At 51.0% G+C, this 17,487-nt stretch overlaps 1 protein-coding gene across 1 annotated transcript in view; it reads left to right on the forward strand.

Moving 5' to 3' along the window:
- LOC109882840 (FERM and PDZ domain-containing protein 3) overlaps nucleotides 1-17,487 on the forward strand; it is a 48,337-nt gene that overhangs the window by 13,964 nt on the left and 16,886 nt on the right. Inside the window, exon 6 of the mRNA XM_031797264.1 lies at nucleotides 2,677-2,784. Coding sequence (XP_031653124.1) covers nucleotides 2,677-2,784 — 108 coding nt within the window. The remainder of the gene's footprint in view (nucleotides 1-2,676; nucleotides 2,785-17,487) is intronic.

The following is a 17,487-nucleotide window of genomic DNA, read 5'->3' on the forward strand; positions in this document are numbered from 1 at the left end:
TACTGGCCCAAAGCTCTTCACCGCTAAGCCACCTACACTGCATTTGGAAAGCATTCAGACGCCTTCTCTTTTTCACATTTTGTTACGTTATAATTACGTTATAATTACATTATAATTACGTTATAAGCTAAATCTAAAATGGATTAAAAAATAATAATACTCGCCAATCTACACAAAATACCCCAAAATGACTAAACGAAAACAGGTTTTTAGAAATGTTTGCAATTTTATATATAAAAAAAACAAATACCTTATTTACATAAGTATTCAGACCCTTTGCTAGAAGACTCGAAATTGAGCTCAGGTGCATCATGTTTCCATTGATCATCCTTGAGATGTTTCTACAACTTGATTGGAATCCATCAGTGCTAAATTCAATTGATTGGACATGATTTGGAAAGGCACACAGTTGACATGTATGTCAGAGCAAGAACCAAGCCATGAGGTTGAAGGAATTGTCCGTAGAGCTCCGTGACAGGATTGTGTCAAGGCACAGATCTGGGGAAGGGTACCAAAAAATGTTTGCAGCATTGAAGGTCCCCAAGAACACAGTGGCCTCCATCGTTCTTAAATGGAAGAAGTTTGGAACCACCAAGACTCTTTCTAGAGCTGGCTTGCTGGCCAAACTGAGCAGTCGGGGGAGAAGGTTCTTGGTCAAGGAGGTGACCAAGAACCCGATGGTCACTCCGACACAGCTCTAGAGTTCCTCTCTGGAGATGGGAAAACCTTTCAGAAGGACAACCATCTCTGCAGCACTCCACCAATCAGGCCTTTATGGTAGAGTGGCCAGACGGAAGCCACTCCTCAGCAAAACACACATGACAGCCCGCTTGGAGTTTGCCAAAAGGCACCTAAAGGACTCTCAGACCATGAGAAACAAGATTCTCTGGTCTGATGAAACCAAGATGGAACTCTTTGGCCTGAATGCCACACGTGACGTCTGGAGGAAACCTGGCACCATCCCTACGCTGAAGCATGGTGGTGGCAGCATCCCTACGGTGAAGCATGGTGGTGGCACCAACCCTACGGTGAAGCATGGTGGCGGCAGTATCAAGCTGTGGGGATGTTTTTCAGCAGCAGGGACTGTGAGACTAATCAGAATCGAGGGAAAGATGAACGGAGCAAAGTACAGAGAGATTCTTGATGAAATCCTGAAAGCATAGGGGTCTGAATACTTTCCCGAAACGATTGTAGCAGTGAGCGGCAATACTGTAGCTGTGAGGGGCTATACTGTAACTGTGAGGGGGCTATACTGTAACTGTGAGAGGCTATACTGTAACTGTGAGGGGCTATACTGTAGCTGTGAGGGGCTATACTGTAACTGTGAGGGGCTATACTATAAATGTGAGGGGCTATACTGTAGCTGTGAGGGGCTATACTGTAACTGTGAGGGGCTATACTATAAATGTGAGGGGCTATACTGTAACTGTGAGGGGCTATACGATAATTGTGAGGGGCTATACTGTAGCTGTGAGGGGCTATACTGTAGCTGTGAGGGGCTATACTGTAACTGTGAGGGGCTATACTGTAGCTGTGAGGGGCTATACTGTAACTGTGAGGGGCTATACTGTAACTGTGAGGGGCTATACAGAACTGTGAGGGGCTATACTGTAACTGTGAGGGGCTATACAGAACTGTGAGGGGCTATACCGTAACTGTGAGGGGCTATACAGAACTGTGAGGGGCTATACTGTAACTGTGAGGGGCTATACAGAACTGTGAGGGGCTATACTGTAACTGTGAGGGGCTATACTGTAACTGTGAGGGGCTATACTGTACATCTTCCCCATCCTCCTCTCTCTCTGTTCTCTAAGTGGTTTTCAGACCAGCAATGGATGATGTGGGTGTGTGACTGGGGCTTTGAGTCACCAACTCTCTCCACTTACCTCATTCACCCTCCTAGTCACAGTACCTCCGGGAAGAGTGAATACCTGTCACGCACCATCTCCCTACCTGGACTGAATTCAACTCCAGCAGAGGAAACTTTTCTGATGAGTGGCTGATAAAAGCATAATAACCTTGAGTCATCAGGCCTCCTGCAGTTCCCTGGCCTACGTAACCACTGCACTTTATAGTCTATTCAGCCAGCTAGCTACCAATTGTACTCGCAACACCGACACATACATATTAAATGGATGTATTGAGGAAATGTAATCAGCTTCTCTTTGATCACAGCACAATATATCCAGGCAGGGTTTCTAAAGCAGAGATTCAGGCTGCCCCGGTTCAAATAAGGTATTGCTCCCCCATTGCACTGTGGAAGCTCCAGTCTGGTTCCTTCTCTAACTGCTTTTAGATGGAAGGTACTTCTATCTGCACTTTCCACAGTTACGGACTTCCAACACCATTCAATTATAGCCCTGATCCTCTACTCTGGGGTTTATTAGATGTACTGTACCATGTTGATGTGCGATTTTGACCTTTTAAGTTTTTTTCTCAGATACCTCATATTGCCTCTTTCTTACTGCTATAAGAGGCACTCAGGTTTTACAGTTTCTCTCTTTCTCTCCCTCCCTCTCTCTCTTTCTCTCCCTCCCTCTCTCTCTTTCTCTCCCTCCCTCTCTTTCTTTCACTCTCTCTCTTTCTTTCTCTCCCTCTCTTTCTCTCTCTGCCTCTCTTCATCTCTCCCTTTCTGCCCACCCTCTCTGTCTCTCTCTCTCTGTCTCTCTCTCACAGACAATGCTAAAGGACGACTCTTTGCTACTCATACCAAATGTGCTGAAGGTGTTCCTGGAGAATGGTCAGATCAAGTCCTTTACGTTTGACAGCCGCACCACTGTCAGGGTACGTATACAGTGTATGATCCAATTTGTAAGCATTACCAACAGAGTGAATGTGAAAATGGATTGAAAATGGTTGCCCTCTGCTGGTGATTTGCAGGATGTGCAATGACACAAGTAATAGGAGGGTTTTGATTGGTTACATTGCCTACTATGCCAATGTTTCTGTATAAAATATTCTCTGCTACTCTAAAACTACCAGAGATCCCAGTCTGTAACTTTGATACGCCCGAAGAGTATATTATGTTCAACAATAGATTGTAAAATACTACTCATATTACAGAATAAGCAGTAAAGCCAAGAAGGCTTGGGTAATCCTAAAATGTCACAAATGTTCCAACTTCAATGATTTATTTCTCAATTATGCTTTAAGATACAACTGTCAAATATTTGTCAAAAAATCTGGGTATTTAAAAAAAATATTTAATCACACCACATTTAATCCCACCACAGTGTCCGATTTCAAATAGGCTTTACAGCGACAGCACCACAAACGATTATGTTAGGTCACAACAAACTCACAGAAAAATTCAGCCATTTTTCCACCCAAAGAGAGGAATCACAAAAAGCACAAATAGAGATAAAATGAATCACTAACCTTTGATGATCTTCATCAGATGACACTCATAGGACTTCATGTTACACAATACATGTATGTTTTGTTTGATAAAGTGCATATTTATATAAAAAAAATCTCAGTATACATTGGCACGTTACGTTCACTAGTTCCAAAAACATCCGGTGATATTGCAGAGAGCCACATCATTTTACAGAAATACTCATTATAAATGTCGATAAATACAATTGTTAGACATGAAAATATAGATATACCTCTTCTTAATGCAACCACTGTGTGAGATTTCAAAAAGTATTGACGGAAAAAGCAAACCATGCAATAATCTGAGACGGCACTCAGAAGTTAAAAAATTATCCGCCATGTTGGAGTCAACAGATATCAGAAATCACATTATAAATATTCCCTTACCTTTGACGATCTTCATTAGACTGCACTCCCAGGAATCCTAGTTCCACAATAAATGCTTGATTTGTTCGATAATGTCCATTATTTATGTCCAAGTAGTTACTTTTGTTAGCGCGTTTAGTACACAAATCCAAACGCTTGTGCAGGTCCAGCCAAATGTCGGACGAAAACTTCAAAAGGTTATATTACAGGTCGAAGAAACTTGTCAAACTAAGTATAGAATCAATCTTTAGGATGTTGTTATCAAGAATCTTCAATAACGTTCCAACCGGAGAATTCCTATGTCTGTAAAGAAGCAATGGAACGCAGGTAGCTCTCATGTGAAATGCGCGTGACCAGAACCTGGCTCTCTGCCAGACCACTAACTCAAACAGCTCCCCTCCGGCTCCACAACACAGTAGAAGTCTCATTCAAGTTTCTAAAGACGGTTGACATCTGGTGGAAGCCCTAGGAAGTGCAACTTGATCCATATCCCACTGTGTTTTCAATAGGGGCTGGGTTGAAAATCGACCAACCTCAGATTTCCCACTTCCTGTTTGGATTTCTTCTCAGGTTTTTGCCTGCCATATGAGTTCTGTTATACTCACAGACATCATTCAGTGTTTTCTATCCAATACTAATGATAATATGCACATATTAGCAACTGGGACTGAGGAGCAGGCCGTTTAATCTGGGCACCTCTGGGCACCTTTCATCCAAGCTACTCAATACTGCCCCTGCAGCCATAAGAAGTTTTAAACTGCACATGAAATGCAAACATATTGACTACCCACTGAATCAACATTGTTTCCACATCATAAACAAAATGCTGGTGAATCAACATGGAAAACTGATTGGATATTCAAAATGTCATCAACGTAAGGGAATCCAACTTTTAACCTAAAGCCAATGACAGGGGGAATTATTTGGTTGATTTCACGTTAGTTGACAACTAAACCAATTGTAAATCAAAACTAGACGTTGAACTGGCATCTGTGCCCAGTGGGTGTAACCATCACTTCCCCCCAAAATACCAATACCTAATGACATCAATGATGGTAAGACTCCCTCCACAGTATATGAAGAACAGGCCTCGTTCTGAGAAGCCCACTTCCTTCAATTCACAGTATTTTATCATGTCTGTGGCTACGTCTTAAATGGCACCCTATTCCCTATGTAGTGCACTACTTTTGACCCAAGCGCTAGTCAAAAGTAGTTGCACTAAAAAGGGAATAGGGTGCCATTTGGTACACAAGATGTAATATTGTAATGACATCCAGCAGTCAGTCAGGAGACACTGTCAGGCTCTCACTGTCAGGCTCTCACTGTCAGGAGACACTGTCAGGCTCTCACTGTCAGGCTCTCACTGTCAGGAGACACTGTCAGGCTCTCACTGTCGGGCTCTCATTGTCAGGAGACACTGTCAGGCTCTCACTGTCAGGCTCTCACTGGCAGGCTATCACTGGCAGGCTCTCACTGTCAGGCTCTCACTGTCAGGCTCTCACTGGCAGGCTCTCACTGTCAGGCTCTCACTGTCAGGCTCTCACTGTCAGGAGACACTGTCAGGCTCTCACTGGCAGGCTCTCACTGTCAGGCTCTCACTGTCAGGCTCTCACTGTCAGGCTCTCACTGTCAGGAGACACTGTCAGGTTCTCACTGTCAGGAGACACTGTCAGGTTCTCACTTCAGGAGACACTGTCAGGTTCTCACTGTCAGGAGACACTGTCAGGTTCTCACTTCAGGAGACACTGTCAGGCTCTCACTGTCAGGAGACACTGCCAGACTCTCACTGTCAGGCTCTCACTGTCAGGATCTCACTGTCAGGCTCTCACTGTCAGGCTCTCACTGTCAGGAGACACTGTCAGGCTCTCACTGGCAGGCTCTCACTGTCAGGCTCTCACTGGCAGGCTCTCACTGTCAGGCTCTCACTGTCAGGCTCTCAATGTCAGGAGACACTGTCAGGCTCTCACTGTCAGGAGACACTGTCAGATTCTCACTGTCAGGCTCTCACTGTCAGGCTCTCACTGTCAGGCTCCCACTGTCAGGAGACACTGCCAGACTCTCACAGTCAGGCTCTCACTGTCAGGCTCTCACTGTCAGGCTCTCACTGTCAGGCTCTCACTGTCAGGATCTCACTGTCAGGAGACACTGTCAGGCTCTCACTGTCAGGCTCTCACTGTCAGGAGACACTGTCAGGTTCTCACTTCAGGAGACACTGTCAGGCTCTTACTGTCAGGCTCTCACTGGCAGGCTCTCACTGTCAGGCTCTCACTGTCAGGCTCTCACTGTCAGGAGACACTGTCAGGCTCTCACTGGCAGGCTCTCACTGTCAGGCTCTCACTGTCAGGCTCTCACTGTCAGGCTCTCACTGTCAGGCTCTCACTGTCAGACTCTCACTGTCAGACTCTCACTGTCAGGAGACACTGTCAGGCTCTCACTGTCAGGCTCTCACTGTCAGGCTCTCACTGTCAGGCTCTCACTGTCAGGAGACACTGTCAGGTTTTCACTGTCAGGAGACACTGTCAGGCTCTCACTGTCAGGCTCTCACTGTCAGGCTCTCACTGTCAGGAGACACTGTCAGGCTCTCACTGTCAGGCTCCCACTGTCAGGCTCTCACTGTCAGGCTCTCACTGGCAGGCTCTCACTGTCAGGCTCTCACTGTCAGGCTCTCACTGTCAGGCTCCCACTGTCAGGAGACACTGCCAGACTCTCACTGTCAGGCTCTCACTGTCAGGCTCTCACTGTCAGGCTCTCACTGTCAGGCTCTCACTGTCAGGCTCTCACTGTCAGGAGACACTGTCAGGCTCTCACTGTCAGGCTCTCACTGTCAGGAGACACTGTCAGGTTCTCACTTCAGGAGACACTGTCAGGCTCTTACTGTCAGGCTCTCACTGGCAGGCTCTCACTGTCAGGCTCTCACTGTCAGGCTCTCACTGTCAGGAGACACTGTCAGGCTCTCACTGGCAGGCTCTCACTGTCAGGCTCTCACTGTCAGGCTCTCACTGTCAGACTCTCACTGTCAGACTCTCACTGTCAGGAGACACTGTCAGGCTCTCACTGTCAGGCTCTCACTGTCAGGCTCTCACTGTCAGGCTCTCACTGTCAGGAGACACTGTCAGGTTTTCACTGTCAGGAGACACTGTCAGGCTCTCACTGTCAGGCTCTCACTGTCAGGCTCTCACTGTCAGGAGACACTGTCAGGCTCTCACTGTCAGGCTCCCACTGTCAGGCTCTCACTGTCAGGCTCTCACTGGCAGGCTCTCACTGTCAGGCTCTCACTGTCAGGCTCTCACTGTCAGGCTCCCACTGTCAGGAGACACTGCCAGACTCTCACTGTCAGGCTCTCACTGTCAGGCTCTCACTGTCAGGCTCTCACTGTCAGGCTCTCACTGTCAGGAGACACTGTCAGGTTCTCACTTCAGGAGACACTGTCAGGCTCTTACTGTCAGGCTCTCACTGGCAGGCTCTCACTGTCAGGCTCTCACTGTCAGGCTCTCACTGTCAGGAGACACTGTCAGGCTCTCACTGGCAGGCTCTCACTGTCAGGCTCTCACTGTCAGGCTCTCACTGTCAGACTCTCACTGTCAGGAGACACTGTCAGGCTCTCACTGTCAGGCTCCCACTGTCAGGCTCTCACTGTCAGGAGACACTGTCAGGTTCTCACTTCAGGAGACACTGTCAGGTTCTCACTGTCAGGAGACACTGTCAGGTTCTCACTTCAGGAGACACTGTCAGGCTCTCACTGTCAGGAGACACTGCCAGACTCTCACTGTCAGGCTCTCACTGTCAGGATCTCACTGTCAGGCTCTCACTGTCAGGAGACACTGTCAGGCTCTCGCTGTCAGGTTCTCACTGTCAGGCTCTCACTGTCAGGCTCTCACTGTCAGGCTCTCACTGTCAGGCTCTCGCTGTCAGGCTCTCACTGTCAGGAGACACTGTCAGGCTCTCACTGTCAGGTTCTCACTGTCAGTAGACACTGTCAGGTTCTCACTGTCAGTAGACACTGTCAGGTTCTCACTGTCAGACTCTCACTGTCAGGCTCTCACTGTCAGGTTCTCACTGTCAGGCTCTCACTGTCAGGCTCTCACTGTCAGGCTCTCACTGTCAGGAGACACTGTCAGGAGACACTGTCAGGCTCTCACTGTCAGGCTCTCATTGTCAGGAGACACTGTCAGGCTCTCACTGTCAGGCTCTCACTGGCAGGCTATCACTGGCAGGCTCTCACTGTCAGGCTCTCACTGTCAGGCTCTCACTGTCAGGCTCTCACTGTCATGCTCTCACTGTCAGGAGACACTGTCAGGCTCTCACTGTCAGGCTCTCACTGTCAGGAGACACTGTCAGGCTCTCACTGTCAGGCTCTCACTGTCAGGCTCTCACTGTCAGGCTCCCACTGTCAGGAGACACTGTCAGGTTCTCACTGTCAGGAGACACTGTCAGGCTCTCACTGTCAGGCTCTCACTGTCAGGCTCTCACTGTCAGGCTCTCACTGTCAGGAGACACTGTCAGGTACTCACTTCAGGAGACACTGTCAGGCTCTCACTGTCAGGAGACACTGTCAGGTTCTCACTTCAGGAGACACTGTCAGGCTTTCACTCTCAGGAGACACTGTCAGGCTCTCACTGTCAGGAGACACTGTCAGGCTCTCACTGTCAGGAGACACTGTCAGGCTCTCACTGTCAGGCTCTCACTGTCAGGCTCTCATTTTCAGGCTCTCACTGTCAGGCTCTCACTGTCAGGAGACACTGTCAGGAGACACTGTCAGGTTCTCACTGTCAGACTCTCACTGTCAGGCTCTCACTGTCAGGCTCTCACTGTCAGGAGACACTGTCAGGCTCTCGCTGTCAGGTTCTCACTGTCAGGCTCTCACTGTCAGGCTCTCACTGTCAGGCTCTCACTGTCAGGCGCTCACTGTCAGGAGACACTGTCAGGTTCACACTGGCAGGAGACACTGTCTGGCTCTCACTGTCAGGCTCTCACTGGCAGGAGACACTGTCAGGTTCACACTGTCAGGAGACACTGTCAGGCTCTCACTGGCAGGAGACACTGTCAGGCTCTCACTGTCAGGCTCTCACTGTCAGGCTCTCACTGTCAGGCTCTCACTGCCAGGCTCTTGCTGTCAGGCTCTCACTGTCAGGCTCTCACTGTCAGGCTCTCACTGTCAGGTTCATACTGTCAGGAGACACTGTCAGGCTCTCACTGTCAGGCTCTCACTGTCAGGCTCTCACTGTCCGGAGACACTGTCAGGTTCTCACTGTCAGGAGACACTGTCAGGCTCTCACTGTCAGGCTCTCACTGTCAGGCTCTCACTGTCAGGAGACACTGTCAGGCTCTCACTGTCAGGCTCCCACTGTCAGGCTCTCACTGTCAGAAGACACTGTCAGGTTCTCACTTCAGGAGACACTGTCAGGTTCTCACTGTCAGGAGACACTGTCAGGTTCTCACTTCAGGAGACACTGTCAGGCTCTCACTGTCAGGAGACACTGCCAGACTCTCACTGTCAGGCTCTCACTGTCAGGATCTCACTGTCAGGCTCTCACTGTCAGGAGACACTGTCAGGCTCTCACTGTCAGGCTCTCACTGTCAGGCTCTCACTGTCAGGCTCTCGCTGTCAGGCTCTCACTGTCAGGAGACACTGTCAGGTTCACACTGGCAGGAGACACTGTCTGGCTCTCACTGTCAGGCTCTCACTGGCAGGCTATCACTGGCAGGCTCTCACTGTCAGGCTCTCACTGTCAGGCTCTCACTGTCAGGCTCTCACTGTCATGCTCTCACTGTCAGGAGACACTGTCAGGCTCTCACTGTCAGGCTCTCACTGTCAGGAGACACTGTCAGGCTCTCACTGTCAGGCTCTCACTGTCAGGCTCTCACTGTCAGGCTCCCACTGTCAGGAGACACTGTCAGGTTCTCACTGTCAGGAGACACTGTCAGGCTCTCACTGTCAGGCTCTCACTGTCAGGCTCTCACTGTCAGGCTCTCACTGTCAGGAGACACTGTCAGGTACTCACTTCAGGAGACACTGTCAGGCTCTCACTGTCAGGAGACACTGTCAGGTTCTCACTTCAGGAGACACTGTCAGGCTTTCACTCTCAGGAGACACTGTCAGGCTCTCACTGTCAGGAGACACTGTCAGGCTCTCACTGTCAGGAGACACTGTCAGGCTCTCACTGTCAGGCTCTCACTGTCAGGCTCTCATTTTCAGGCTCTCACTGTCAGGCTCTCACTGTCAGGAGACACTGTCAGGAGACACTGTCAGGTTCTCACTGTCAGACTCTCACTGTCAGGCTCTCACTGTCAGGCTCTCACTGTCAGGAGACACTGTCAGGCTCTCGCTGTCAGGTTCTCACTGTCAGGCTCTCACTGTCAGGCTCTCACTGTCAGGCTCTCACTGTCAGGCGCTCACTGTCAGGAGACACTGTCAGGTTCACACTGGCAGGAGACACTGTCTGGCTCTCACTGTCAGGCTCTCACTGTCAGGAGACACTGTCAGGTTTTCACTGTCAGGAGACACTGTCAGGCTCTCACTGTCAGGCTCTCACTGTCAGGCTCTCACTGTCAGGAGACACTGTCAGGCTCTCACTGTCAGGCTCCCACTGTCAGGCTCTCACTGTCAGGCTCTCACTGGCAGGCTCTCACTGTCAGGCTCTCACTGTCAGGCTCTCACTGTCAGGCTCCCACTGTCAGGAGACACTGCCAGACTCTCACTGTCAGGCTCTCACTGTCAGGCTCTCACTGTCAGGCTCTCACTGTCAGGCTCTCACTGTCAGGCTCTCACTGTCAGGAGACACTGTCAGGCTCTCACTGTCAGGCTCTCACTGTCAGGAGACACTGTCAGGTTCTCACTTCAGGAGACACTGTCAGGCTCTTACTGTCAGGCTCTCACTGGCAGGCTCTCACTGTCAGGCTCTCACTGTCAGGCTCTCACTGTCAGGAGACACTGTCAGGCTCTCACTGGCAGGCTCTCACTGTCAGGCTCTCACTGTCAGGCTCTCACTGTCAGACTCTCACTGTCAGACTCTCACTGTCAGGAGACACTGTCAGGCTCTCACTGTCAGGCTCTCACTGTCAGGCTCTCACTGTCAGGCTCTCACTGTCAGGAGACACTGTCAGGTTTTCACTGTCAGGAGACACTGTCAGGCTCTCACTGTCAGGCTCTCACTGTCAGGCTCTCACTGTCAGGAGACACTGTCAGGCTCTCACTGTCAGGCTCCCACTGTCAGGCTCTCACTGGCAGGCTCTCACTGTCAGGCTCTCACTGTCAGGCTCTCACTGTCAGGCTCCCACTGTCAGGAGACACTGCCAGACTCTCACTGTCAGGCTCTCACTGTCAGGCTCTCACTGTCAGGCTCTCACTGTCAGGCTCTCACTGTCAGGAGACACTGTCAGGTTCTCACTTCAGGAGACACTGTCAGGCTCTTACTGTCAGGCTCTCACTGGCAGGCTCTCACTGTCAGGCTCTCACTGTCAGGCTCTCACTGTCAGGAGACACTGTCAGGCTCTCACTGGCAGGCTCTCACTGTCAGGCTCTCACTGTCAGGCTCTCACTGTCAGACTCTCACTGTCAGGAGACACTGTCAGGCTCTCACTGTCAGGCTCCCACTGTCAGGCTCTCACTGTCAGGAGACACTGTCAGGTTCTCACTTCAGGAGACACTGTCAGGTTCTCACTGTCAGGAGACACTGTCAGGTTCTCACTTCAGGAGACACTGTCAGGCTCTCACTGTCAGGAGACACTGCCAGACTCTCACTGTCAGGCTCTCACTGTCAGGATCTCACTGTCAGGCTCTCACTGTCAGGAGACACTGTCAGGCTCTCGCTGTCAGGTTCTCACTGTCAGGCTCTCACTGTCAGGCTCTCACTGTCAGGCTCTCACTGTCAGGCTCTCGCTGTCAGGCTCTCACTGTCAGGAGACACTGTCAGGCTCTCACTGTCAGGTTCTCACTGTCAGTAGACACTGTCAGGTTCTCACTGTCAGTAGACACTGTCAGGTTCTCACTGTCAGACTCTCACTGTCAGGCTCTCACTGTCAGGTTCTCACTGTCAGGCTCTCACTGTCAGGCTCTCACTGTCAGGCTCTCACTGTCAGGAGACACTGTCAGGAGACACTGTCAGGCTCTCACTGTCAGGCTCTCATTGTCAGGAGACACTGTCAGGCTCTCACTGTCAGGCTCTCACTGGCAGGCTATCACTGGCAGGCTCTCACTGTCAGGCTCTCACTGTCAGGCTCTCACTGTCAGGCTCTCACTGTCATGCTCTCACTGTCAGGAGACACTGTCAGGCTCTCACTGTCAGGCTCTCACTGTCAGGAGACACTGTCAGGCTCTCACTGTCAGGCTCTCACTGTCAGGCTCTCACTGTCAGGCTCCCACTGTCAGGAGACACTGTCAGGTTCTCACTGTCAGGAGACACTGTCAGGCTCTCACTGTCAGGCTCTCACTGTCAGGCTCTCACTGTCAGGCTCTCACTGTCAGGAGACACTGTCAGGTACTCACTTCAGGAGACACTGTCAGGCTCTCACTGTCAGGAGACACTGTCAGGTTCTCACTTCAGGAGACACTGTCAGGCTTTCACTCTCAGGAGACACTGTCAGGCTCTCACTGTCAGGAGACACTGTCAGGCTCTCACTGTCAGGAGACACTGTCAGGCTCTCACTGTCAGGCTCTCACTGTCAGGCTCTCATTTTCAGGCTCTCACTGTCAGGCTCTCACTGTCAGGAGACACTGTCAGGAGACACTGTCAGGTTCTCACTGTCAGACTCTCACTGTCAGGCTCTCACTGTCAGGCTCTCACTGTCAGGAGACACTGTCAGGCTCTCGCTGTCAGGTTCTCACTGTCAGGCTCTCACTGTCAGGCTCTCACTGTCAGGCTCTCACTGTCAGGCGCTCACTGTCAGGAGACACTGTCAGGTTCACACTGGCAGGAGACACTGTCTGGCTCTCACTGTCAGGCTCTCACTGGCAGGAGACACTGTCAGGTTCACACTGTCAGGAGACACTGTCAGGCTCTCACTGGCAGGAGACACTGTCAGGCTCTCACTGTCAGGCTCTCACTGTCAGGCTCTCACTGTCAGGCTCTCACTGCCAGGCTCTTGCTGTCAGGCTCTCACTGTCAGGCTCTCACTGTCAGGCTCTCACTGTCAGGTTCATACTGTCAGGAGACACTGTCAGGCTCTCACTGTCAGGCTCTCACTGTCAGGCTCTCACTGTCCGGAGACACTGTCAGGTTCTCACTGTCAGGAGACACTGTCAGGCTCTCACTGTCAGGCTCTCACTGTCAGGCTCTCACTGTCAGGAGACACTGTCAGGCTCTCACTGTCAGGCTCCCACTGTCAGGCTCTCACTGTCAGAAGACACTGTCAGGTTCTCACTTCAGGAGACACTGTCAGGTTCTCACTGTCAGGAGACACTGTCAGGTTCTCACTTCAGGAGACACTGTCAGGCTCTCACTGTCAGGAGACACTGCCAGACTCTCACTGTCAGGCTCTCACTGTCAGGATCTCACTGTCAGGCTCTCACTGTCAGGAGACACTGTCAGGCTCTCACTGTCAGGCTCTCACTGTCAGGCTCTCACTGTCAGGCTCTCGCTGTCAGGCTCTCACTGTCAGGAGACACTGTCAGGTTCACACTGGCAGGAGACACTGTCTGGCTCTCACTGTCAGGCTCTCACTGGCAGGCTATCACTGGCAGGCTCTCACTGTCAGGCTCTCACTGTCAGGCTCTCACTGTCAGGCTCTCACTGTCATGCTCTCACTGTCAGGAGACACTGTCAGGCTCTCACTGTCAGGCTCTCACTGTCAGGAGACACTGTCAGGCTCTCACTGTCAGGCTCTCACTGTCAGGCTCTCACTGTCAGGCTCCCACTGTCAGGAGACACTGTCAGGTTCTCACTGTCAGGAGACACTGTCAGGCTCTCACTGTCAGGCTCTCACTGTCAGGCTCTCACTGTCAGGCTCTCACTGTCAGGAGACACTGTCAGGTACTCACTTCAGGAGACACTGTCAGGCTCTCACTGTCAGGAGACACTGTCAGGTTCTCACTTCAGGAGACACTGTCAGGCTTTCACTCTCAGGAGACACTGTCAGGCTCTCACTGTCAGGAGACACTGTCAGGCTCTCACTGTCAGGAGACACTGTCAGGCTCTCACTGTCAGGCTCTCACTGTCAGGCTCTCATTTTCAGGCTCTCACTGTCAGGCTCTCACTGTCAGGAGACACTGTCAGGAGACACTGTCAGGTTCTCACTGTCAGACTCTCACTGTCAGGCTCTCACTGTCAGGCTCTCACTGTCAGGAGACACTGTCAGGCTCTCGCTGTCAGGTTCTCACTGTCAGGCTCTCACTGTCAGGCTCTCACTGTCAGGCTCTCACTGTCAGGCGCTCACTGTCAGGAGACACTGTCAGGTTCACACTGGCAGGAGACACTGTCTGGCTCTCACTGTCAGGCTCTCACTGGCAGGAGACACTGTCAGGTTCACACTGTCAGGAGACACTGTCAGGCTCTCACTGGCAGGAGACACTGTCAGGCTCTCACTGTCAGGCTCTCACTGTCAGGCTCTCACTGTCAGGCTCTCACTGCCAGGCTCTTGCTGTCAGGCTCTCACTGTCAGGCTCTCACTGTCAGGCTCTCACTGTCAGGTTCATACTGTCAGGAGACACTGTCAGGCTCTCACTGTCAGGCTCTCACTGTCAGGCTCTCACTGTCCGGAGACACTGTCAGGTTCTCACTGTCAGGAGACACTGTCAGGCTCTCACTGTCAGGCTCTCACTGTCAGGCTCTCACTGTCAGGAGACACTGTCAGGCTCTCACTGTCAGGCTCCCACTGTCAGGCTCTCACTGTCAGGAGACACTGTCAGGTTCTCACTTCAGGAGACACTGTCAGGTTCTCACTGTCAGGAGACACTGTCAGGTTCTCACTTCAGGAGACACTGTCAGGCTCTCACTGTCAGGAGACACTGCCAGACTCTCACTGTCAGGCTCTCACTGTCAGGATCTCACTGTCAGGCTCTCACTGTCAGGAGACACTGTCAGGCTCTCACTGTCAGGCTCTCACTGTCAGGCTCTCACTGTCAGGCTCTCGCTGTCAGGCTCTCACTGTCAGGAGACACTGTCAGGTTCACACTGGCAGGAGACACTGTCTGGCTCTCACTGTCAGGCTCTCACTGGCAGGAGACACTGTCAGGTTCACACTGTCAGGAGACACTGTCAGGCTCTCACTGTCAGGCTCTCACTGTCAGGCTCTCACTGTCAGGCTCTCACTGCCAGGCTCTTGCTGTCAGGCTCTCACTGTCAGGCTCTCACTGTCAGGCTCTCACTGTCAGGTTCATACTGTCAGGAGACACTGTCAGGCTCTCACTGTCAGGCTCTCACTGTCAGGCTCTCACTGTCCGGAGACACTGTCAGGTTCTCACTGTCAGGAGACACTGTCAGGCTCTCACTGTCAGGCTCTCACTGTCAGGCTCTCACTGTCAGGAGACACTGTCAGGCTCTCACTGTCAGGCTCCCACTGTCAGGCTCTCACTGTCAGGAGACACTGTCAGGTTCTCACTTCAGGAGACACTGTCAGGTTCTCACTGTCAGGAGACACTGTCAGGTTCTCACTTCAGGAGACACTGTCAGGCTCTCACTGTCAGGAGACACTGTCAGGCTCTCACTGTCAGGCTCTCACTGTCAGGCTCTCACTGTCAGGCTCTCGCTGTCAGGCTCTCACTGTCAGGAGACACTGTCAGGCTCTCACTGTCAGGTTCTCACTATCAGGAGACACTGTCAGGTTCTCACTGTCAGACTCTCACTGTCAGGCTCTCACTGTCAGGCTCTCACTGTCAGGAGACACTGTCAGGCTCTCGCTGTCAGGTTCTCACTGTCAGGCTCTCACTGTCAGGCTCTCACTGTCAGGCTCTCACTGTCAGGAGACACTGTCAGGAGACACTGTCATGCTCTCACTGTCAGGCTATCACTGTCAGGCTCTCACTGTCAGGCTCTCGCTGTCAGGTTCTCACTGTCAGGCTCTCGCTGTCAGGCTCTCACTGTCAGGCTCTCACTGTCAGGCTCTTACTGTCAGGAGACACTGTCAGGTTCACACTGTCAGGAGACACTGTCAGGCTCTCACTGTCAGACTCTCACTGTCAGGCTCTCACTGCCAGGCTCTCACTGTCAGGCTCTCACTGTCAGGAGACACTGTCAGGCTCTCACTGTCAGGTTTTCACTGTCAGGAGACACTGTCAGGTTCTCACTGTCAGACTCTCACTGTCAGGCTCTCACTGTCAGGAGACACTGTCAGGCTCTCGCTGTCAGGCTCTCACTGTCAGACTCTCACTGTCAGACTCTCACTGTCAGGAGACACTGTCAGGCTCTCACTGTCAGGCTCTGAGACGACTCTGATATCTCTAACCATTAAGGCACAATATTAGATTTCAGAAATGTATTTTCCAGTTCATTGAGGGAGAGCGTGATGGAAAATGGATGGAGAGAGAGAGAGAGAGAGAGAAAGGACAGAGAAAGTGAGGGAGAGATTTAAAGGGAGGGAGGGAGGGAGGGAGGGAGGGAGGGAGGGAGGGAGGGAGGGAGGGAGGGAGGGAGGGAGGGAGGGAGGGAGGGAGGGAGGGAGGGAGGGAGGGAGGGAGGGAGGGAGGGAGGGAGGGAGGGAGGGAGGGAGGGAGGGAGGGAGGGAGGGAGGAAGAACATGAGGTAGCGAGAAAGAGAGGGGTAAAATAGTTCTACTGTGGCCTAATTAAATGGAATCACATTCAAATGTAAAATGCAAATCAATCAGTTGCACCATAGGACGCCACACCAGATCTCTTCAGTGAATAACGTGTACATTTCGATTCAATTGTACGATTTACGCCGTATAGTGACAATGACTTTCCACCTGACTGAAATGACTGTTTATTTCCCCATCCACTTTGTGTTGCATCGGATTGTTGTCATTGTAATCCTTGGTCACTATTGCCCATACAGCTTATCCTTGTTTTGTTTTAGCAGACAGTCAGTTTGTTTCTGCACCACTGTGATTCAAGGGGAATGCATCTCCATCTCTGCTGCTAGGACATTCATCCACCATCAACCCTTCCATTTAGGAGACTACAGTACTCAAACTAGCTGTTACAATAGGTCACTGGCTGCACAAACACGCACGCACACGCACACACACACACACACACATACACACACACACATACATACACACACACACACACACACACACACACACACACACACACACACACACACACACACACACACACACACACACACACACACACACACACACACACACACACACATACACATACACATACACATACACATACACATACACATACACATACACACACACACACACACACACACATACATACACACACACACACACACACACACACACACACACACACACACACACACACACACACACATACATACACACACACACATACACACATACATACACACACACTCACATATACACTCACATACATACACACGCACACACACACTCACACACACACACACACTCACATACACACTCACACACACACACATTGTTCATAGACTAACAACACTCATGACATTGCTCATGAAGCCACAAGGAACAGAGCGAAGAATACACTGTGGCTCAGTCCCAAATGGACCCCTATTACCTAAACTATACAGTCCCAAATGGTCTCCTATTGCCTAAAGTATATAGTACCAAATGGCCCCCTATTAACTAAACTATATAGTCCCGAATAGAACCCTATTACTAAAAGTATAC

This window comes from Oncorhynchus kisutch, linkage group LG19 (genome assembly GCF_002021735.2).
Source record: "Oncorhynchus kisutch isolate 150728-3 linkage group LG19, Okis_V2, whole genome shotgun sequence".
NCBI classification, from domain to species: domain Eukaryota; kingdom Metazoa; phylum Chordata; class Actinopteri; order Salmoniformes; family Salmonidae; genus Oncorhynchus; species Oncorhynchus kisutch.